Here is a 24,520-nt window from a genome sequence, read left to right as displayed (position 1 = left end):
TTGTTGTGTGGTTCTCTGGTCAGCTGATTTGAAAAGTAGACAAGGAAAAGGTGTTTCCTTGTGTTGATGACAACTGGATCATAATAAGAATATCAATCTGAAACTCTCCTGTGGTTTTTGTTTTGTTTGTGGCTTCTGCAAAAAGACGAATTGAAAGATTTATTTATGAAAATCTGCTGTTTCACACCTCGTGTCTTCTTTGAAAAAAAAAAGAAAAGAAGGCTTTGGTGTCTGTTTGATTTGTGATGATCTCTTGTCCGAGGCTTATCGTATTGATTATTGTAGCACAGACAACAGGAAGACAACAAGGAGAGGGTCGTTTTGTTTGAGAACAGCAAACGTTTGCATGACAAAAAGATGATTAGACCGCGAGGCAGGGCCACTTGAGAACAGGAGGCCATTCAAGTACCTTCCAAGGGCAGTGGCAAAACAAACAGGAGATGTAGGGCAAGCAGAGGGCTCTCCAATTCCTACTCAGTCAGTTCACCTTGCATATTCACTTCGACATTCACGTTCTGGTTCACAATAGAAAAGCCTTCTACGAAGAAGAATAGGGAGGGATCGGATCAGCTGCAGTTAATTATCTGATGTCCGAGGGCTAGCGATCGTTAACTTAATATTGCCTCGATAAAAGAATAAAAACATAAGGGATTTTTTTCCCCCTTAAAACCGTGCACTGCGTACGTCTCTCTGAGCCTCATGTCCAGCATTTTTTCTTCCAAGCAGGCGTGTTGCCTCAGTCATGTCAGATGGTTTCATGCCTCTCAACAGAGAAACTCAAACGATGCAGAAGACAACATCAACAAGATGTTTCAAATATTCAAATAAACCTCTGCAGAGAGCACACAGTTTATATTGAATACCTTCGGCTGCGTGTTGTTTTTTTCTTCCATTCTCTCTTATGAAACAATTTTCCAAAACATCTTTATCTTGACCAGGTTTCGTCAAACAAGCAACTCACAGTGAGTCACTGACCTAACACTGACAACGAATCCCACAGTGAGATAACTGGGGTGTTGCCATGGATACACTGAGGGTGGAGACAATTATTAATATCTTAATAACGTCGTTGTGATATTACATTAAAGATACGATTATTACTTTCAGCGTAAAGTACAAAAATAGCAATAATGACTAATCACATTTTTTATTTACTTGATGTAAGCTGTGTGTGTGTGTGTGTGTGTTCACTGTATCTCACTGTACCGCTGCTAAATAAGAACATTGAGCCACTTTACACTCATTTCTCCGTCAATAGGCTCATTCAGGCCTCGCTGGGTCCAGAGACAGGACGCTGTCTGAGATCTGGTCACGTTCTGTTTCGTTTGACAATGCGTCTCATTGCCTCCCTGAGCATTATTTACAGTCATTGTTCAGCGCTGCTCAAAAACCTCGTCTGTCTCCCTGTGGATCTATTTTTGACACCATCCCAACTGCAGAGTCAGAATTGGTTTGTTTTTATGCTGTGAGAATAAAACTGAACAGACTCACATCATGTATTTGTCCAAGCATCCACCTTTGCTGTCCACCACTCTGATTTGATGGATTGCCGCAAAATTTTTCCGCGACACTCCGCAGAGGGTCAATCCTATAGCGACCGGTGATCCCCTGACGTTTCCTCCAGCGCCACAGGCTGGGTGACATTTTTGGTTGTTAGGGAAAAATCTTGACAACCATCAGATGGATTGCTGTGACATTTTGTTCGCATATTTATATTTCCCCCCGGATGAACTGTAATTACTTTGCTAGTCCCTCAACTTTTCATGTGCTGCCGCTGAAATTCTCCAAACCTGTTTCAACCTTAATGGGCTTTTAATGTTTGCGATAAATATAATGGTTGTTTTCCCAGTTTATGCTTTTGCACATTTCTAATCACATTTCTTCATTGACTCTGTTTTCATCTGTTGTTTGGTCGTGTTTGTTTGTTTGTTAGTAACAAAAACTACCCAACTGACTTCTCTAAAGTTTTGTGGAGAAGTGGGGCATGACCAAAGGAAGAACCAGTTACATCTCGGTGCAGATTGAAAAACATTGCAAGATAAAGCTTTGTTCAACATTTTCCCTGATTTCTCTGAGAATAATTCATCCATCCAGGGGACTGATATCTGTGAGTGTGTGAAATTTGGTGCTTGGGGACCGTTGGGCCTCGGTGGAGTTATACACTCTTCTCAGGGCCTTTCTAGTTGCGGAAGGACCACACGTAGGTTATATGACCCCTGTATCGGAGGGAGCGTATCAAGCCGAAACTGCACAGTGATAAACAACAAAGTCAGCATGTTCTCAGGTTGTGTTGAGTGAGAAATACTGACCCTGACTCAACCAGAAGTTATTGAAACTGTAAGAATTCCTGAGTTATTGGATCATGTTCTCAGTATCATCTCCCCAACATTAGTTAAAGCACATTTAAAACGTGTGTTTTATGATATATGGCCTTATTCCTGCCTGTGATTCCTCTTTTTTCCTCATTAATTTGAAATTATTTCCCTGTGTTTACGTTCTTTAATGCTTTTTAAATAAAACACACATCAAACCCTTTTAAAAGGCGACACAGTGAAAGGCTCCATTGATTCATTCAAACACAGTCCCCAGCATTTTCAAGATGATTTGGTCCGGGGGGTGTGCTGGCCTCCGTCGGGATTATCTTGAATTCAGAGTGCTTCTTATATTTCAGATATAGAATTAGCACTGCATGAACATGTTTCTGCGGCAGATTGAAGGCTGAACAGTGAACCTGTTTGCTTTAAGCTGGATTTCCAGGCGGACTTCTGTCTGGTGACCTACTTGCCACAAGCGTCGCCGCTGACTGGATGTAAACCACAGACCTCAGCTGATTTCTGACATGGAGAAAAAGTTTGCCGCAGAGAGGGAGGACTTACGAGCTGCACTTTAATGTCGGATTACGGCGAATGAACTAGTTGTCGTGTGTCACGGCTGCTGACACGGCGATGGCCTGCAGGGTTTCTTGAACCCGCCTTCGGCTGTCTCATCCCTCGCCGATGGTTGTTGCCATAGTAACCAGCTTGTGCTTGATACCTAGCTGAGAGCATAGATGAAGCATGAAAAACAATTTGCTCCAGAATGCACTGGTTCATGTTGAATTTAAAACTAATAATGATAATGATAACAACAACACACTGTTTTCTGCATTAAGGGATTCGTTATAGCCTACTTTCTACTTTCTGACCAGAGAGAAGACAGAGATATTTCACAACTCACATTCTGCATCTTCCTTATCTGCCCTGCACAGTCCAGGTTTACTTTACTTTAGTTCTGAAATGTTCCTTATGTTTGGGGAATGAGTTTAGTTTCCTTCTAATGGGAGAAGTAGTAAAATATTTGAGCGTACAATGGATTTATTTATTCCCCTTGATGGACTTAGAGTAATAACATTGTGGGGATTATTAGACATTTAAAGTATGTTTGTAGTTGACTAGTTGAATTTCTTCTCAAAAGGATTAAACTAATTATACAAAGAAAAGTAAATTATAGGAATGAAGTCAGTCATCTTATTCTTTAGCTTGTTGCTAAATGTTAATGCCATATTTATTACATTGAGTGTGTGGACACATGTTTTTGCAGCTTGACACATTAATTTTATAATATTAAATGTTCTGTCAGCTCTGTCTGTTATCTGTCACAGCGTGTTGATCGGAGCTCTCAGCTCTGGGGTATCATATTCTTTTTGGCATTATTGCAAATGTCCGATTGTATCCCAGTTTTTATTTAATAATCTCGACACACCCTTGTTGATTTCATTTCTCGGGAATCCCATGAAACCTGAGAACGTCCTGAGCATCACAGAATGAGGTTGACTAAATGTTTTTCTTAGTGATGCAGTTTGTGTGAAAACAGCTTTCCTCTCCTCGCACTCAGCTTCGCCAAAGCAGAGCCGATAGCACGTACGCATTTTGGCCCGTTCCCGACCACGATAGATTGTTGATTTATCTGCACATGCACGTCTGTCAGGCTCAGTGAAATCAACACTGGCGGTGGATTTGAGTTATACCATCACCACCAAATCTGTGTCAGTATCAGGCGACGACCTACTGTAACAACACAAGTCGGATGATTTGTGTCCCCACATTATAACCCTCCCCTGTAACCCCCCACCCCACCCCCGGGGCCTGCTTCCTCTCACTAACACAGTTTCTCAGAAGGAGGAAGTCATATAGGCTTTCATTTATCCTCTGAGATTTTCTCTCTCCACAAAAGAAGAAGTACAATCATTCTGGTCCTAATGTTACTTTGAGAATTTCCTGCATCATTGACATTAAGAGACATGTGTTTATACACATGCATGAATGAAAACAGGCTCCGTCTGAGGCCTGACTCATGGCTTTTTTTTTTTTTAGCAATGCTAGTCATGACAGGGATGCAGCAAATCTGGCTTCGCTGGACTTTCATTCTATTTCCATGGAAATGTGTGTGGGTCCATCATTGTGGTCATTGACATTCATGGTCCTCAGAGGAAAAATCGTTATGATGATTCCCCTGACTATCAGAAGTTTGGCCTTTTTGACTCGTAGCAAAATGTAAAATCTGGTCGCCTGTTGGATTCTGACATTCATGTTCCCTTCAGGATGAATCGTATCAACTTGTGTTTGTGTATGTAACTCTCAATCCAATGGTTCATGTGCAATCCATTCACTTGTTTGTTATTTATTTAATTTAAAAGGACTGTGCTGATTACAAGAAAACAAATCATGAAAACGTGAATGAGTTTTTATAGAAAAAGATCTTTTTTATTAATTGTGGTTTCATGAGGGGACGTCTGGGCCTTAGTGGAGTCATGTGCGCTCGTCTATCATTCTAGTTTTTATTATGTATCTCAGTTCTGCTTTCTCAGGGGAGGCAACAATTCCTGAGAGACATACTAAACATTCCCTTTACTCCGTGTCGCCACCACCAGCTGCGAGGCCTGCAGCCATGACTCCCTCACTGGACGGCAGTTGTCAGTGTCGTATATCAACTTTGTTGCCATAAATCGGACGTAAACCGCTGCATCTGTGGAGACGTTTTGTGGGTTTATTGTTGTGCAGTTTTCTGATTATCAAGTTTAAAGTATTTGGTTCTCCTGCCTGCTCCAAATATCATGAATCTGGTCAGTGGAGCTCGGAGAAGTTTGTCTTGACTCTCACCTGCCAGAGGCGGATATTTCCTCTGCACACACAGTGCCATCTATTGGGAGGAACCCGACCCTGCATTCTTGACCGAGGGGCTCCCAACTCTGCATCATCTGGTTGTTGTTTCCACTGATTACTGCTCAGATCTGTTTATCCAGCGTTTACCTGAGGACACATGATAGTTTATACTTGGCTGTCAGTGAATAATGAGCCTCATAGCGCAGATTCAAACCAGGGCAAGATTCATTCAGTCTCCAGTCGAGTAATCATCCCTTCATCCCTGGAAATGCTACTTCAACAGATGGCAGGAGTTATTTCAGGGTAACCCGGCCCACTGAATGACCAGCCTCTCTCAGTTCAGTGGGCTGTTTGTGGGTGGGAAGGACACTCCACTGTCCCTGTGCACTGTCCACACTTAAATTAGTCTGAGCAAACTTTCATGCATGCAGACATGAGACATGGAAACTATTAGTAAGTGGAGGATTCAGTCATGTGCTGCCTGGTGCTGATGTGTTCTCATATCTTTCCTGCTAAGTATTGTGTTTTTGTGTTATTAACTTATTGTGTTTCATGTATTAGTAGTTTAATCATTTTTTTGACACATTAATCCCAAACAAAGACAACAAGAAAAGTTGGGTTTTAATTAGTTCTGTGTTTAAAGTCTGTCCGTTAACGTGTGCTGTTGTTTTCCAGGGTGGACAAGACCTTCTCCAAGGCCAGAAGCATATGGTGAGTTGTTCTGTTTTCTTTTTGTCAATAAACAATCAAAATTTTGACAAAACAGCTCTATGTCAAGAATTATAATGGTAAAACAAAATTGGAATTTAAATATCGTCTCTTTCCTGATATTTTCTACCATAAAGAGAATTTTTCCTTTGAAACTCTCAATGTCACAGACTCGGCCCGGCCTTGACGACTGTCTGTGTGTGAGTCAGTCCCCAGAGTGGACTGTAAGTAAGATGAATGCAGCGTTAAAAGGTAGAGCAGATGGGCAGCAGTGGGGAAACAGATACCTGGTCCATCTTCCTTCTCTGCAGTGCTGGCAGGATTGAGTGTGTGTGTGTGTGTGTGTGTGTGTGTGTGTGTGTGTGTGTGTGTGTCAGGCAGGGAGCTGAGCATGCACACACTCCTGCCACTGCGGATAAACCACTCCATTTCCGAAAGCGTTAGGTGTGGTGGCACGAATGTCTGGCCCTCAACCGCCTCTGTCTGACTGCAGGAGGTTAAACGGTGCGTCGCCGCAGTATCATCACTCCTCAACAACAGATGCACGGGGATCTCTTCCACCAGCTATAGGCCTGCGTCAGTGACGGCTTGTTCTCTGAGACTGCAGTGTGGCTGTCGGGCTGCAAACTGCTCCTGCACTGTAGAGGAGAAGAGGAGGGACACTGCAGGAGAGTGAAGATGAAGAGGAGCGTCTGAAAGAGGATATAAAACAGCCCAGGAGATTAAAAGAATTGAGGCTGTGAAGAGAAGGAAGAAGGATAAGGTGGAAGTCAGGGGATGAGGTGATGTGACCGGAAGAGAAAGAGGAGACCAGTGAAGTGGGATGTCTGCAAAGTGACACCTGATGTTGAGCAGAGCTTCTCTCAGCCTGATGAGTTTGTGGTGTTTGGAGAAAGCAGCAGGGAAAGAGACAGATTGTTCACAGAGGATTCTTCATTCATGTGCTGAGGCGAAAGATACATTTAGCAATAAATCGAATTGAAAATTGTCCTGCAGGTGCTGCATATAGGTGAGTTAGCTTAATTTGAAATCAGAGCAGTGGGCTAAAATCTCCAATAGCGAAACTTTGACTGAACAAATCTCTCTGCAAAATGCCGTGCTCACCTTTCCGAATTGGAAGGCCAAGAAAATTCTGGTGAGTTTCTTTTTAATCTGCCGTAAGAAAGTTTTAATGATACAGAATAAAGTGTGTACCTGCCTGATTACCTTACCTTCAACTATGTCTTAAGAGCGCTCTGTGAGATAAAGGATGACCGGATTATCCATATCACTCCATTATCCCTTGATCACATAGAGGCCACACGTCTTTATACTCAGTCGACGATGACTCCACACCTCTTTCAGGTATTTAATGCGTTTTTCCGATTTTGACTCCTGCGATCATGTCGTTGATTAAATGTTGAATGATCATCTGCTATCTGGTCATCTGAGGTCATACACAATAAACAGATGATCCTCCAGGTGCTGTCTCTCTCTCTCTCTCTCTCTCTCTCTCTCTCCGAGGGAGGCCTGTAATTGGTTGTAATCCTGTCTTGCTAAGCTCCCATGATGGGAGGAAATGGGAGAGTGGTGCTGGTGTGGATAATGGCTAGACTGAGATGTTGTATAAGAGCCTCTCTCTCTCCCTCTCTTTCTCTCCCTCTCTTTCTTTCTCTCTCTCTCTCTCCCTCCCTCTCTCTCTTTCTCTCTCCCTCTCTCTAACATACATCCAGACACAAAGTGCACTCTGTCTGTGTCTGTCCCTGGAGCATGATGGATTATTGTTGGATTATTGAAGCAGGCTGTCCATTGTGTAACTTCCTGTCTATTCTTTAAAACAACAACTTGGCCACGGATCCCTCTGTCTTCTCCACGCCTCAGCTCACCCGACCTTCATGCAGCGCAGGTCTGAAATCCTGGACCACCCTTGGGTGTTTGTTTTTCCCCAGGTTTGACGTCAAAGAACTTTTGTTTTCCAATGCAGCATAAAGGAGGAGGGAACATTTTCCTCGAACCCATCTCACTAATTTAGTTAATTGAAAGATATACGTCTTTATAAGAGGAGGTGATTGTGTGTGGGAGGTAGTTGTCAAATCTTCTGCCCTCTAGTGGCAAAAAGATGGATTATTTAGGTGCAGTCAGCAACAGACTGTCACTTATAATGAAATACTACCACTACTGCTACTACTACTATTACTACTACTACTAATAATAATCTTAAAACAATTACAATAATAACTATTGTTATTCTTATAGCTGTATAATAACATTCAAATTTTCATGTTGTATATTATATTAACTCAAATCTATATTACATACACTTGCAACCTCATAACCTCAACTTGTGTTTACTTATTTTTCATAGACAGACTTTATTTTAAACTTTGTTTTGCTTTATTGCATAGTTAATTGTCTTATTTGTCCTTTGTAAATTGTAAAACAGGTAAAATTTGATTGAGGATAATATGGTTACACAATGACATTAAAGTTTTTGAATCTAGAATAATATGTATTTTATTATATAACAGTAAATAAATACTATAATAAAAATAAGTCCTCAAGTTGGATAGTTGTCAAACTCAGAATCTCAGGGACTTAATTGTGCCTATTTTCTTTTTTTAGAATGATCAAATAATAACAGGTTATTTTAAAGCTGCTGAATGACCTTGCTACTTCTAACAAAATTGTATGATGCAATCCCAAGATCTATTTTTAATAACGCTGTCTAAATTCTAGGCCCATTTCATCCTTTGTGTCCTGCCCGAAATCACTTAGGAGGGGTCACTGTAAACACTCGTCTGTTTACGTCCACTGATTTCCCATGAGATGTCACTCTGCATCATCCTCCGTCTCCTTCCTCTGCACATGTGCTCGCCACTGCGCCCGACCCGGTGTCAGTTTGCTTGTGCACGCTCATCTGTGTATGTCAAGCCGAGTTGTCTGGAAAAGCGGACACAGTGGAAGAGCAAACTGTCAAGGCCGATCAGGCTACACTGTCTCTCTGCGAGTCTCCTGCTGTCGGACTAAATATAGCACCAAAGTGACAAGCTCGCCCCTGGTTCTACTCGTCTGAATAATCCAAATCCTAACATGTCATCCATCATCGAGCACAGGCACAAGATGTCATGAAAAACGTATAGCTCAGATGTCAGCAGGCTGCAGAAGGGTGAGACGAGCGCCGGAGAACTTTGACAGGACACTTCCATTTTACTTTATCTGATTCTCTGAGCTTCTTTTCTTTAGAAAAGTTGTTCTGCCAGCTTTTCTGAAGTTCACCTCTTTGCCCTGAGAGAGTCTGTGGAAGCTGCAGCATCTTCGGTTTGAACGACAGGGGCCAAGGTCTTCACCGCTAGTGTTTGTGAATGGGTAAGTCCCTGAGCATATGTCTGGGGACGTCCATTGTGGAGCCTGTTTATTGGCCTTGTCGTGCTGTGGATGGAGCAGCAAGCCAGTGTGAGGAGGAGGCTGCGTCCAGGAGCTTTTATAGTTTGCTGCCTCCTGCTACATCTGTCTCATGGGATAAGAAATTCTCGGCAGATAAGATTTTTTATGAATTTTTGCGGTTTGTTCCCGCCTTGATTGACAGGAGGAAGGTTCACTTCATAGAAAGAAGTGTATAAATATCACTGAATATCCTCGTAGCTCTAATAAGGAACGACAGAGGCGAACAGAATGACCCCTGTGTGCTGAAAAGGCACATCTGCATCACTATGATTTCCCCAGGGGCCGTGTTTCCAAGGAAAATTGGACAGTGATATTGTGAGAGATAAGACAAGCTGGAAAACTGGACCGTTTGGTTGGATGAGCATGCGTTATTCAAAAACACCTGCTGCACCTCGCACGTTAATGCATACTGAATATGACCCGCAGTCCGGGGAGGTGTGAGCTCCAGGAGTCTCCTCACGCATCAGATCCTGCATATATTTGATCATTTAGGATTCCTAGCATGTGGCATTTGACTGTTCGGCCGTTGAGTCCAGTATTTTTCTTTTCTCGGTTTGAATGCAGCAGTGTAGCGGAAAATTGCGCTCCTGTGCCTCAAAGTAAAAGCAGTTGGTGTGTTTTAGTGTCTTGATAAGGAATACTAAATATGTTTTCCTTATCTAACTGTTTGTTTAAAAGGACTTTTAGAGGTGCATTTCCCTTGGGAACAAACTGCCTTACAGACTTATCTGCTTTTTGAATTTTGTCCAGTATTTGCTTTTGCCTGATTATGGCAGCAGTAACTTTTATGGCTGAAGGACAAAAGGCCCTGATGGATTTACATTTTCAGGAACAGATTGGGCAAAGAGGCTTTTTTTAATGTCACTTCCCCGTTGTTAACAGATTAAACCACCCACAGAGGTGACTGTAAATGATTCACATCATATGAATACTTTGTACATAGATGTAGCTGAGCTGCCACCTAAATAAGACATTTTTTTGGTATGGACAGATTGCCTCAAAGTGCAGCCACATACAATCTAAGTCCCATTTCTTTGAGTGCGTCAGGTCAGTCTGAAGGACGGCCCAGGGAACAAGGCAGCGGCAGGTTCTATTTATGTGATAATTCTCAGCACCTGTGTTCCTTCTATCTCTGGCTGTTGGGGAACCGATGGCAGGCGATGCAGCAGCTGCTGCGACTTCATGATACATTTGGAAAAAGTCGAACCAGGGGAGCGGCTCCTAATGTTTGAGCACTCCAGTGTTATCATTGTAATAAATGATGACACGGGGGGAAGATCACGGAGCTGTAAGAGCTGAATGTGTCGCTGCGTGACTGCAGAAGTTCATTTTCATGCGTTACATACAGCGCACAGCATAAATAAATGATATCTGGCTCTGTTTACGGTGCTTATACATTAATTGAGGTCGAACGTCTGGAGACGAAGGAAGTATAGACGCCGACATGCAGGCGACAAACGGTCATATTAAATAGAAATTCATTCTTTCTTTCTCAAAGAAACACAAGTGGATTGAACATATACTGTGTATAAAGATGGACGACATGACAGCTTCCTGAAAGTGAAGACAAAAACATTTTGATCGCCTCCTGGTGGCTGGCTGCAATAGGCTACACTTCATAAACCCCACCTCCTCCATATTAATGGATTGGACATGGACCAAACAAATACAAATTTAAAGTAGAGATTAAATGAAATAAACTCCAAAGATTTTTCCTTTGAGTTTTGGTAGTTCCTTTGTTCAAATGCTCATGTTTCTGAAATGTTTGGGTTCAATTCATTATTTAATGCAGTAAAAACAGTCACGATTGGTCGAGCCGGGCAGCGGGAGTTCGATACCTCGGCTCAGCAACATGGTGACTACTGCGCAGACTGTGGCACCAAATTTTAGCTTCATCTGAAGATAACGAGAGGAAGTGGAAAAGCCTTTTCCATCTTTATTTGCAGTGAATTGACCTGACTGATTGTGCAGACAAATGTACAGAATTTTCTGTTGTGCCACTTTGAGGTAGATTTTTTCTGAAATGTTTGGTGAAACAAACAGTTTTTAACTTTTGGTACAAATAGTTGTGGTGCACCACCAGCAGACTTGTAATGAAATGTCTTGACATATAGCTGAATGAAATGCCGCAAAGCTTTGTCCAGACTAATATATTCATTTTAATCAAATCTTAATTTGTATCGTACATTAATTTGTGTCTAAATTCCTGAAGAAATGTTTAATACCCTATCAGCCTGTTTATGTTTACATGCTAAGATGGTGGAGAGATGGTTCTGCTGTATTAAAGTAGAGTTCAATATATTTTTGTTACTCATTTCAAAGGCTAATCTGACTTGTACAGAAAACTACTGTTAACACTGAATCACTGTGCTCATCATCTGACTCAACCAGGATACAGGGATATAATCTACTGTGAAAAAAGATCACATTAACCTCATCATACTCATACTCATACCCCCCCCCCCTCCCCCTCCGCTCCATGTTGCCTCATTACCCGGTTCAAAACAAGGCATTCAAAAAAAATATAATCACAGTCCCAGTGGGGTTCAGGTGCACTGCAGAGGAGTCATGGTGGGGATGTAAAGTTCCTTCTAAAGTTAGGAAGCAGTTGACTCTGCTACTTTGTCTTGCAAACACATCACAGGCCTGATTACACACAGCCAATTTGTTTAAGAGTGACTGGGGTCGGGTTTTAACGAATCGAGAAACAGCAGCAGAACCTTCAGACCTGTGTCATCCAACAGTGGCAGACTTTGTCTTCTCTAAGAACATTTACCTCTTGAGGATAATTTAAAAAAAAATAAAAAAATGTTTTCTCTCTCTCTCTCTCTCTCTCTCTCTCTCTCTCTCTCTCTCTCTCTATATATATATATATATATATATAAACATTTTTTCTCACAACTATGAAATATGTTTATTTATACAATACACTTTCATTGTCTAAAAGAAAAGAATGCAGTGTAGGGACGTGACAGAGAAAATGCCAAAAATAATAATAAAACTGTCCCCATTCAAAAAAGACTAACAGTATTTTTATAAAAAAATAAAATTATTGTGACTTTATTAAACAGTAAAATCTAAAAATTCACTGACCCCAACCCCCCAACCCCCCACCGCTAATTAAATCTCTGTGGGAGACGCTCAGTGGAGGTTACACATAAATAACCATTCATTCATATTTCAGAGCGGCAGCCTGCTGGAGACCCCTGACATGTCGGAGGTGTATAATGTGTCTGTGATTGCAGAGCCGAACCTTTATTAAGTGGCCTGTGGGATCATTGGCTCACTCGCACACACACACACACACACACACACACACACACACACACACACACACACACACACTTGCATGCCTTGCTGCTCTGCATAACAACACGAGTTTGAAACAGTAGGAACTTTCTGTTTTATGTGTCTGAATTCAGATACGTATATTAATGAAACTCGATGGTGATGAACACACAGTTGCCCACTCTTGATTCGTTTTGCTCTACTTCTCAGGATCCAGCTCGTTTTAGCGATATGATATTATTATTTAACATGTCTTGGCTGGGAAATAGAGAGAGAGGGAGAGGGAAGTGGGAGATGGGGACATTTCTGGACAGCAGCAGTGGTTCTCCGGGGACGTGGTGTGGGGGCAGGGCAGGGCAGGGCAGGGATGAAACCACAGGACATTTCACCAGGCTAATGGGATGGGGATCCCTGGGGGCTGCTCGGAAGGGATTCAGTGAGGGATTCTGCAGAAGACATTGGAGCAGGGAGGACGCTATCAATTCAAAACCAACTATCGTCCTCCACACAGGATGAGATAAGCTCTATACCTGGTGCAGGATTTAGTCCTATCCAGCTATTATTCATTATTATTTCATCAGCACATGCACAGGAGGGCCGGCTTCTCAGGGAGGCTGCAGAGTGTCACTGCAAATGCATGTGGCTGTGATATGAACCAGCTGCAATGATCCGTGTTAAAACGACCACTCTGTGCTAATCAGATTTTAAGCAGGACGTTCAGGCGAAATCTGCCCGCTCTTATCTGATAATGTGTTTCCATCTATAAGCACTATTGACAAAGCTGTCACAGGCAACATTTTCACGTCTTTTTTAATCCCGGACCTCCTGGTCCATCGGATCATCCAAACAAAACTGAACCCCATGTAAACTGTGAGTGGTCTTTTGTCAGGGTTTCAAAGAAAAATGTGAACTAGCTGTCAATGTTTTGTTCAGTAGCATAATATGTTTTTTTCTATCGCTGACCTCTGGACATGAGAAGATTATTTGGTTTTGTTTATCACAATACACAGCTCTTAATGTGGCAAAGGATGAGGACTGTGCTGTAATCCCTCGTTATCTCTTCATGTCTGACACATGCACAAGAGTAAACACACACACACACACACACACACACACAGACACACACACACACACACACACACCCTACTTTACTCTTAAGGTGCTGGCCCGCTCAGTGAGTAGCTGAAGGAGTCGAGAGATGAGTCGACACTCTCACTGCATTAGAGCATTATTTAACCAGGGTTTAGCAGGAGAAGGCATCAGCGGTGACAGTGCAGTCACAGGTCTGCTGGGAACCTGCCGACAGTCTCTTAGTTCAGCAAACGCACGTGTTCACCGGGGAGTGACTGAGATTCATGACAGCGATTAAAAACCTTCTCCACACATTTCCCATCATGCTCAATGAGCAGTAGAGAGGCCGAGAGGTCTGTTCAACCTCTGGGAGCTCAATGTTTAACATCAGCCACGTTCAAGTCACTTCATCAGGAACATTATGTGTATGAGAGTGATTTATTTTATTATTTTCTTTACATGTGGCTGATGTGGTTGCCGCAGCAACAGCCCCCCCCCCCCCCCCCCCCTTACCATAGTGATCCCTTCTCTCTCCGGGTTCTAGATTTCACTTGCCCCCTGAATGATTGGTGGGGGAGGGTCTCCTGCTTTGAAGGCGATGATGGTGGTTGGGGGTTGTTTTGGTGGATTAGAGTTTGGGATTTTGTCAAGTACCAGATCGTGTGTGTGTGTGTGTGTGTGTGTGTGTGTGTGTGTGTGTGTGTGTGTGTGTGAGCTTGAGAACAGACAAAGAGGGTGGGGATAGAGGAAGTAACAGCCAAAGAGTGCATGTGTGTGTGTGAGAGAGAGAGAGAGAGAGGGAGGCTGAGTGGGAGGAGAATCAGTGGCAGAGAGGATGCTCACTCAGGGTGTGCGGCACTCCAAAGAGCTGAGAGCTGGGGTCAGCAGGTGAGCGACTGATGGGAGGCAGCAAGTGAGCTGACTGGAGCTGCAGAGAGAGAGAGAAGAGTACACGAAGAGAAGAGGAGAAGAGGAGACAACAGAGAGAGGAAGGGAGGGAGGGAGGGGACAGTGAGATGCTTTGCTCAGAGGAGAAGCATAGACAGTGAGTCATCTGCCCGAGTGCTGGTCACTGTCCGGACTTCCCAGGGATCACCCAGCCGTGCTGTGAGTAAGTTTGCTGCTCCGCTCAGGGTGACATGCTCTGACTTCTCTTCACGCGGCTGATTTCTGTGGTGGTGCGTCGTCAACCAGCTGGGGTGTGTGTTATGTAATTTGTTGTGGGTATTGGGATGAAGCTGTGGCTTAGTGCTGCAAACTGATCTGGAGGAGTGTGTGTGTGAGAGTGTGTGTGTGTGGGTGAGAGAGAGAGTGTGAGTGTGTGTGTGAGAGTGTGTGTGTGGGTGAACAGCAGTAAGTAGTGTGTGTGCTGGACCACATGCTTGGGATGATGCAGGAGTTTGTTATGGACTGAAATGGACATTATTATTCTTTGCCAGAGGGACATATACATTTGTATATATGAATGAAGTATGTCCTCTTCTTTTTTAGTGTACCACAATATCATTCAAACACAAATGGAAGCATTTCCCCTCTCATTTATTTATAAAGGCGTGTGTGTGTATATCTGGTCACCAATACATGCTAAGTATTATCTATGCGTACAGTCTTGCCATGTGCAAAACAGAGTAGGACACATGCAGTAATATTCCTGACAATCTGACATCTATAAGAAATGGAAGCTTTTCCATTCACATGAATAGATAAAGGTATGTGTGTGTGTGTGTGTTTGTGTGTGTTTGTGTGTGTGTGCGCACCCTGCATCCATCTATTGTGCATTAGTTCTAATTAAGAGTTCAGGGCAGCTGACGCCTCATCGTATCCTGCTCTCCCATGGGAGAGTTGATGTTGCTGCTGCTGCTGCTGCTGCTGCTGCTGCTCGCCTGCCTGGTTCATGTTTATTGAGGCCAGTGTAAAAAGGCTTCAGAGTCATAACTGTTCCCAGTTTCATTTTGATGATGCAGGACTTCTCTTTGATTGAAGATCCACTTGTTGTGTAATAGCAGCATGTTAATGATTCATGCTCTATTTTCCTCAGACGCACTTCATCCACTGAGTTACACAGTGAATGTGGAAAACAGTTTTTCCTGAGCGGCTGTTTTCAAGACCAGTCGGGTTGCATACGTTCACTCAAATGAATAAATGCTGTGTCACTGTCGACAGCCACTGAGTTATTGAATGCGCTGGATAATACTTCTCTATATTTGGAGTTTGGCGCTGTTTGGTTTGTGGTGCACACATCACAGTGTAGTGATATGAATCAAATTTCACTGAAGCTGCTCCAACCGTCTTTGAACACTGCACACAGCAGTATCCATCTTTCATTTTGCATCATCTCTGCTGCATGACCATTCCAGGTCCACTCTCATTCAGATCGATCACTTTTTGAAACAAACTGAATTAATCAAACCAATTGAAAGCCTGCAGTGCAAACTAACCAGTTGTAGAGTCAATAGGGCACCATATTCAGCTGAGGGAATCGATCAGTGATCCTGCGGGGATGAAGCCATCCTGGTTGAGATATTGAGTTCAGAGCAAAGGATGCGTGACGGTGGTCCTGCTCAGTTTTGCCTTGGTGTCACTCTCCAGTGTTAGAGAGATGCTCTGATTGAGTAAAACTATATGTGTTGCGTCCCTATAGATCCCTGAAGTCCTTGATGCAGTTGATGCTGTAAAAAAAATGAACCTAGGATTCTCTTCTGGGAATTGTTTCTTTATCAAATGCCGTGAAGAGACGATACCTCTTCTCAGTATAAGTATGAGACTTTACTTGTATTTTCCTGCTCAGTTGTGAGAGAAAGTCTTCAAATGCTTTTCTATAATAATCTGAATTGTAGCTTTTTTCTTCTTTTTAAACTGTTATAAATGAAAAGCTCTATCTTCTTAAAGTGGTGGATTTGACCACCGGCACTTATAAGTGAACTCTGTCACTAAATGGGACCACCTTCCCGAGGCGTCAGCGTTTATTGTCGTCTTGCTCGATCTCACACTGACCTTTTCTCTTGCATCTGTCTGCTTGCAGGAAACAAGATGGGAGTGACCCCCGAATTTCTGCAACACTAGAGCCACAGCTGTTCCCGCCCACACTCCCGTACACCACCTCGCCATTCCACAAGGTAGGAGGGGAACAAACAATGCTGGGGGGTGGGGGGGGGGGTGACTTTACAACTTGACCCCTGACCTTATCTGATGGATCTCTGTGTGACCTTTTCTTCTGTGATCTTTGTGAGGTGTCTCTGCTCATCTCGTCTCTACACCTGCTCTCCGTCCGTGTTCTCGTACTTAAGCTCTCGTCGACTGTCTCCCCGCTGAGATACTTTCATTTTTATTCTTGTCTTCTTTTAACTTTTGCAGTTAGAATGCTCAGAGCTCTGATGATCGTTTCCCTGATTCACTTAAAAGAAATCTATTTTTAGGGGGAAATTGTCGGCTTTTATGTCGACTGTTCCTCCGTCCTGCAGCCTCACAAGCCTGACTCCATCAGAGCAAACAAAACGCAGCCTGTCATTCTTAAATCAAAGGACAAACCTCTTCGCCCCCACGATTATCTAGGATGCGTCATCGAATTATAAAATCTGTTTTATCAGTGGAAGTGCGGGGTTCAATTGTTATAGCCGTTTTCATGCCATCCATCAGTAAAAAATAATCAGCCATTTTGCAGGCTGTTAATAAGGACAAGCTCAATTTTGCTGTTTTTTATTCTCTTTTTATTCTTTTATTCGCATCAGGATGTCGTTTGTTCACCCACATTTTTTTAAATGATTTTTGTGATTCTCTGTATTTATGAATCAGCTGAGTTTGGGCTGTTATCTGTCATTTCAGTGGAAATCATATGAGAAAAGACTCAATTGCTGTAATTTAAGACTCAGAATGTAAATGACAGGAAGTGAAGATGATTAAGGAGGAAATAATCTCAATAAATGTATTTAGGCCGTCACATCAAATTCATCTTCCGGTCTGAATCGTCATTTCTATCCTCGGCATGCCTCATCTTTATAAATGAGCGACTGGCCTGAAAAACCTGCCTGGGATATTTTAAGAACTTTAGAGACGGGGGAGAAAAAAAGCTGAGCTCTGTGGTGATTAAAAGTGGATACAATCTCATGACGGATTGGTTTCAAAAGGTCTCTACTCACATTTTGGACGGGGCTTAGACTTCTCGCAATCGGACTTGATCTGAGTCGAGCCGAGGGAGTGGGAAGAGAAAGGGATTAGAGGAGAATTTGGAGACTGGGCTGTTTAACAGTTGCTCCTGATCCCTGCAGCTCGCACCATCTGTAGGTGCCTCAGACTTACGAGTTACAATTAGTCAGACATGAGAAGATGATTTTTGAGACTTTTGAGATTTCCATGACATTCAAGGCAAATATAGCCAGTAAAGACGCCACTTAAATCACGGCTTACAGTTTGTCTTCTCACATCCACAGAAGCAGCAGAAAAGTATGTTACTAATTTATCATATATGGATTTATAATTAAACCTGTCTATTTGGAATGAGCTTTTTGCTTTTCCTGTGGTGATGCTGGTTGCAGCTTATCTTTCTGAAAGGTACCAAAGTAAAGACTCAGTCCACAGAACCCTGAACCCACCACTGCTGCTGCACAAAGAGCTGTGCACCTGATAATTCAAAGTTCGGTGAAGCTCAAATCAGTACACAGAGCCCAAACTAGACAATCAGTTGTTGTGATCAACAACTTCACTTTTGTTGATGAGTCCCAGCTGCTGGTCACCTGTTTATTCAGAGTTTATTAATGTTGTGTGTCCGAATGGCACCAAATTCAGGCACTGTACTTCCTTTGGCCCTCAACAATACACATGCCAAGTGTGAAGACGGTCAGGTGAACAGCTCCAGAGATATATGAGCCACATACAGACAGAGATTTCTGGAATGAGTTGATAGATGTGTAGGCTTCAGTCAAATGAGATTACATCTAATACACAACCTGCCTCTTCAAAAGTCCAAGTTTTATACTTGGGATCCAGAAAGGGAAACGTTTGATGAGGATACTGAAAATGCTAATGTGATGTTCAATGGTCTAAGAAGGGCTTAGTGAAGCAAGACTCAGAGGAGTGTATCACTTTAACCAGAGCCCTTTGAAAACCAGGTCAATCTGCAATTAACCCTGCACCAGTTATTGTCACCGCCTCAAACAACACCTCTATGCAAATATCAACAAGTCAATTATTGTTTCTTAGAGAAACAACACAAACATGCCAAACGTTTTTTTCCAAACAGTTCTACAATGTGGACAGATGCTTGTTTATCATGATAACCCACTTAAATCAACAGCGTTAGTTTTCATACACAAACACATGATATGTGTTAAACCCTTGATATTTACGGGCCACTGCTCGTGCACAGTGTTTCCTCACTATACTTGTGCATGGTTGCTAATGCAGACACGGTTCAATCAAATCACCATAAACGCCAGCAGATGAGTTACAGCCTGCTCTTCCCAGAAGTTGCACCAGTCAGGGGAAATTCTTATGGCCCTCCATAAATTCAAGATGTAAGTGAAATCCTAAATAACATTAAATGAGCTGGGGCCAAATCCTGCACTTAGAACCAGAGCCACCACACATCCAAGAAAAATAATGAACTGAACCCCTGGATTCATCCAAACCAACCTCACTCTGGTGGAGATGATGGAGGTCTTAATGAGCTCGGTGAGGATGAACACAGTTGCAGATGGAGCTTGTGCATTTAATTTGGGTCTTGTCATAACGAGGATCCTTTTAGGTCCACTAATTAAAGGTCTCAGCTCCAACACCTACACTGTGTGCTGACGTGGCTCCATACTGATTCCCACACCTCCTCCATGACAGCCAGTTCTGCAAAATGGTTTTCTGGTCGTTTTCTTGGTCTCTATGTGTCCACTGCAGTTTGCATGATCCTCAAACATTCCTCTACATCTCCTTATTTGTGCTCACAGCTGTGTATTTTTTAATTTGTAGGCATATCCTGTATGTGGGACTGCCCACACGGCTCCAATATGTGAACAGGGTGCTGTTGAGAGATTTATCTATTAGAGTATCCGACTCCACCTCTGGGCACCTGACAGCCTAAGTTGAGATGAGGTGAACGATGAAGACAAATATGGATGATCTTTGGTTTGGATTTCCTCCAACAAAACTTTAAAGAGAGATAGAGTCATGAAGACGGATCAGCAAAAGACACCAGAGGATAATTTATCCAAACTTAAAGTAACAACAGCTGCCTTGGCAATGCAACCTGAGACGGTACACTTGCTGATAATCATGTGTGTTTAGAGCGCACACTGGGAGAGCCTGTGGATCTCGTCTCCAAATTTGTCTGATCCACTTTTCCAGTTAGCTGGGATGCAGCTTCACGTCAGGTGTCGCAGTCGGACACAGTCAACTTTCTACCTTTTTACAGAGAGGCAGCAGTCAGCGGAGAGAATTGAATCCAGACCTGTTGAAGGTTGAAGTCAGCTGTTTTAATGCTGCAGGATGCCAGCGTAGGGACATTGAATAATGGCTAACAACAACTTCAATGCTCCGCTGATGACAAAGGTACACTGGAGGAAACCCAACCATGTAAGCAGCTTTTACTTTGGAAATACTGGAAAAATTAAAAAAGAGTTTGGCAGCATTTCTAGCGGAGACTTGGACGAACTGCTTTAAGTAAATTAATACTGCTGGTGCAAAACCTGCAAGGTCATACATAGAGGGTTTTTTATGAGCTGAAGAAATATGTGTGTTTGAGGGGGAACATTTCCTGGAGAGTCAAGAAACATTGCAAGATTTGGTCAAACACACCCATGTGCCTCTTGTTTTAAGCCCAAAGTTAAAATGAGGCTCTGCACTATAGCTGCTTTTGTTCTAATCTCTGGTTAATGTTGTCAAAGCTGGGGTTATTTACTTTCTGGGCTTGCGGCGGACTATTGTTTGCACATGGCGGAGGACTTTACTCATACTCACACAATTGCTCTGTACACAAAGTGAGTACAGAATTATTTCAGGCTCTACTGACTGATCCTCTTCAGACGCAGTTTGCTTCAGAGTCATGCACCTGCGAGTTCCTGTCATTCATAATCTTCTGCAGTAGTTACAGTCATGGTCATGGCAAAAGCATGCATACATGTTTTGAATGAGGACATGCAAAAGACACAACTGTGGTTTGGGCTCCAGAAGAATTAGGTGAGTGTTTAACATGGAAACACAGGTCGGTCACACTTGACTTCAGAAACAAGGGAGAGGCAAGAGATGATATCAGATCAAATGTAAAATGAGAGTGTTTAAATCAATGGGAACAGTTGACAGAACAGTTGTGCTTCACCTACTTACCAACATACTGGACAGCACTGAGGAATACGTAAACTTTAACAATTAATTATTAACTTTAACCCGACAGCTCAGAAAACACCGTGAACGCTGTTTTATCAACCTAATATGTGAAGAATTTGAAATTTTTGAGGAACAAAAATGGACATTTCTGAAGCAGTCTACAGAAAATATCACATTGTCCGGGATCTCAGACAGTACCAGCTGTAAAACCTTTAGATGCAATGGGTGTATTTTCATGTGATTTATATCTGTGATTGTTGCTAACCATACTTTTGACAGAGCATTATCCCAAAACAGTTTACGTTCCCGTTTGCATGTTGTAGTAATTGATCTCTGTGTAAGTGTTATATCAACAAAATGAACATTTCTCTGTGCCTGAATATAAAAAAAATGCTTTTATCTTAATTCGGTGTAATAATTTGGCTTTGCTCACTTTGACATTGGAAGCTCAAGCCTCTCTATGGCAAAGGCAAATGACACCCCTTCAATATTTTCCTAGATATTGAATTTAATAAAATATAACATCCATTACACTGAGGCGAGAGGCGGGGTAAACCCTTGACTGGTCACCAGCGCATCGCAGGGCTGATATATACACCAATATACAACCACTCACTCTCACATTCATAAATACAGTCAATTTAGAGTCACCAGTTAACTGAATCCCAATCTTCATGTCTTCATACCTGGAGAAAACCCACAGAACCAGCGTATGAAGGAAAAATATTATGATCTTGCAATTATTATTGCTGTTTTATTATTTTTGTCCATACAGCAGTGTGGAGTGAAAAGCCGGTGTCAACAAAGCTCAAGGTCAACAAACTCAAAATGTGTTTCCCTGTCGACTCATGTAATGTGTTAATGCTCCGGACAGTAAGTGCTGAGCAGAGTTAAAGTGCAGTGATCAAACTCACTCTTGAACCGCCGCACCAACAAATGAACTCAAAACATTTCATCTCACTCTCCTCTCCTCAGACCCCAGATTTATTTGAAATGATTGAAAAGATGCAGGTAAGACGACGATCATTGTTGATCTCTGTCCTTTGTCTCAGGCCTCTAAGCTCTAAGCAACTAACCAGCCGACGTGTCTCTAACTAATTCTGCAGCACTCTGACCCTCTACTTGCCCTCGAAACTTATCTCTCTGCACGTGAGGAGGATACTGAGCCTGGTGATTTTAGAGGAGACTCGTCACATGTGTGTCACTCACACTGTCTCTGTTAATATTCAGGTTGTAACAGCATCTGTATGAGCTCCTCCTGGTTTCTCCAGGCTTTGGAAGGATGTTTGTTTTAATCACGTGCTCCTAATACTCATTAGAACTAATAACTGTTCTGTGCATGTGTGTCAGCAATTAATGCAGACTGATCATTGTTTACAAAAATGATTAAGTTATTTACAGTCATTATAGCTTTCAGCAGCCTCAGTGTCTGTGACATGTTGACTTTGGCTTCACTGGAGAGGGAGAAGAGCTAGAGTGGTACAAAGAAATTTCACCTTCATCCAAATATCCGTTTTAATGTGTAAATATTTACTGGGTTCTTTGCCTACCCACAATGCATCCTTCCACCAAGTGTTGCAGGAATACATTCAGTTGTTTTTTTGTAATGTTTTTACCAAAAGTAACTAACAAACCCATCGACACACAGACATGAGTGAAAACATGACCACGTACAGGCAGAGGTCAGTATATCTCTTGCAGGACGGTGTTGTTCCCACATTCAGATAATATATCACACATGATGTATCGTCTTCCTTGACATCAGGCTCCTTCAACATGGCCTTTATGATGCTGTACTTATTGTCATCACTGCACCTTCTCTGCATCACTTACTCTCTTTCACACCTCCGGTCCAACGCTGTGTTTTTTTATTGTGCAGGTGTCATGTAGCTCTGCATCTTTGTAATCCCCGGGGTTTTATTACCACACTTCCTCTGTGCGCTAACAGATTTTTCAGTCACTCCCAAATGCCTGCTCTTTATTATCCTTTAATGGTCCGCCAGTGTCCCCACTGCCTGTGTGTGTAATGTAGCTCTGTCCTTATCTTTCCATCTGTCCCTCTGTGACTTTGCCTGCTGCACAACTCGTAGGAAAACTGTCATTATATAACGAGGTTGATCATTTTCTCCCAGTTTACTGCACTGCTGTATGTGTAGTTTTTATTTTTATATTTCTAATCAATGACAGCTGTGTGAATGGTATCTGTGTCTTCAATGCACCGCCACTTTTTGCGTCAACACTCTGAGCGTGACCCCTCGGTCTCCCTCCCTTTGTTTCACTCTCCCTCTCTTACAGGGCAACAGGATGGATGAGCAGAGATGCACCTTTCCTCCCCCACTCAAGGTACGACTCTCCACGCTGAGACGGAGCATCATTCACACCGCGCAGTCGTTGTGTCACGTCCACTCCAACATATCTCCCTCTACCAGACAGGCCGACGACTTAAGAGCAGCATTATTCATTATGTAGTTAGATGCTCTCAAGTCAGTAAGGTCAGAGTTAGTTTGGATCAAAAGCTCAGGACAGGATGGTAGGGTTAGTGCAAGCAGGATTTTAAAAGTATTAATTAACTATTAATGGTTGATATGGATTTATTGTATATTGTATTTTTTGTGTGGACAATAATGCATAAATAACTAGATGCTAAACTGACTTTTATTGCATAACAGTTGTTTAATCTGAAACTCTGTCCTTTGGGATTAGAGAGTTGGACCATGTGGTTGTTTTCAGTCTTTGATGAGGAACAAACAAACAAATCTTTTTATGTCTTGATATTTTTCCAGACTGAGGAGGACTACATTCCATACCCAAGTGTCCATGAGGTATAGACACACTTTTCATCATCAGTACAATCACTTTCACTCTCACTGTCCTCAGATAACTTTCACAATCACAGCGTTCTATGTGCCACTCAGTGTTTTTTGCGTTTTGGGGCAGGTGCTGGGCAGAAGGAGTCCCTTTCCCCTCATCCTCCTGCCTCAGTTTGGGGGATTTTGGATCGAGGGGATGAACCATGAGATGAGTGACAGTGTGGACATGAAGCAGGCGCAGCCGATGTCCCCAAACACCCGCACCAAGCTGGAATGTAACACGACAGCCATGCTCTTCCGTAAACACTTCCTGGGCAAGGTTAGAGACTTTGTGCACCACAGAGAAAAAGACTTTGGCCTTAATGTAGATAAATACTTAAAAAAGCAAACAATTACCTCTTTAAACAACACTGCTAAATTATATTCAACTTGTTTCATTGCTGTGATAAAATAATTGGATGTTCCATATGCTTCCTCTTTATAAATCTTCATCCATAGCTTAGCTTGTACGTTTTGACATTTTCCCTGCTTTTAAATTTCATCTTCAACATCAGTTGATCCATAGTTTTTTTTCCATGTACGTTTAACGCTTGCAATAAATGCTTGCGATAAAATTGTGTTTATTTTTTTAAATTTACATCTCTCTTTTTTTAAACGTGCTTGCAAAGCGATTTTACTGCAGTTAAACGGAATGAATATCCCCATTACATCATCTTCCTTCCTCCTCAAATGAGCCGAATTACTCTCATAGAATATTTTACAATCAATTTC

The 24,520-nt window shown here is 42.4% G+C and overlaps 1 protein-coding gene across 25 annotated transcripts in view; it reads left to right on the top strand.

Annotated features, from left to right (window-relative positions):
• The window catches only part of rap1gapa (RAP1 GTPase activating protein a), a 50,613-nt gene that overhangs the window by 13,933 nt on the left and 12,160 nt on the right, over window positions 1-24,520 (top strand). For 7 of the 25 annotated variants that reach the window (XM_069526151.1, XM_020096430.2, XM_020096428.2 and 4 more), the window contains exons 2-7: window positions 5,817-5,852; window positions 16,654-16,747; window positions 21,915-21,950; window positions 23,235-23,282; window positions 23,723-23,761; window positions 23,877-24,068. In XM_069526151.1, coding sequence (XP_069382252.1) covers window positions 21,933-21,950; window positions 23,235-23,282; window positions 23,723-23,761; window positions 23,877-24,068 — 297 coding nt within the window. In that variant the 5' untranslated portion in view covers window positions 5,817-5,852; window positions 16,654-16,747; window positions 21,915-21,932. Of the gene's footprint in view, window positions 1-5,577; window positions 5,595-5,816; window positions 5,853-6,810; window positions 6,985-7,612; window positions 7,735-14,600; window positions 14,743-16,653; window positions 16,748-19,999; window positions 20,190-20,636; window positions 20,793-21,914; window positions 21,951-23,234; window positions 23,283-23,722; window positions 23,762-23,876; window positions 24,069-24,520 lie in introns of those variants that run through there. The other 18 variants (XM_069526156.1, XM_020096432.2, XM_020096440.2 and 15 more) reach the window with 17 other exon arrangements.

This window comes from Paralichthys olivaceus, chromosome 6 (assembly GCF_024713975.1).
Source record: "Paralichthys olivaceus isolate ysfri-2021 chromosome 6, ASM2471397v2, whole genome shotgun sequence".
Taxonomy (NCBI): Eukaryota; Metazoa; Chordata; class Actinopteri; order Pleuronectiformes; family Paralichthyidae; genus Paralichthys; species Paralichthys olivaceus.
This window is presented reverse-complemented; position numbering and strand designations above follow the sequence as displayed.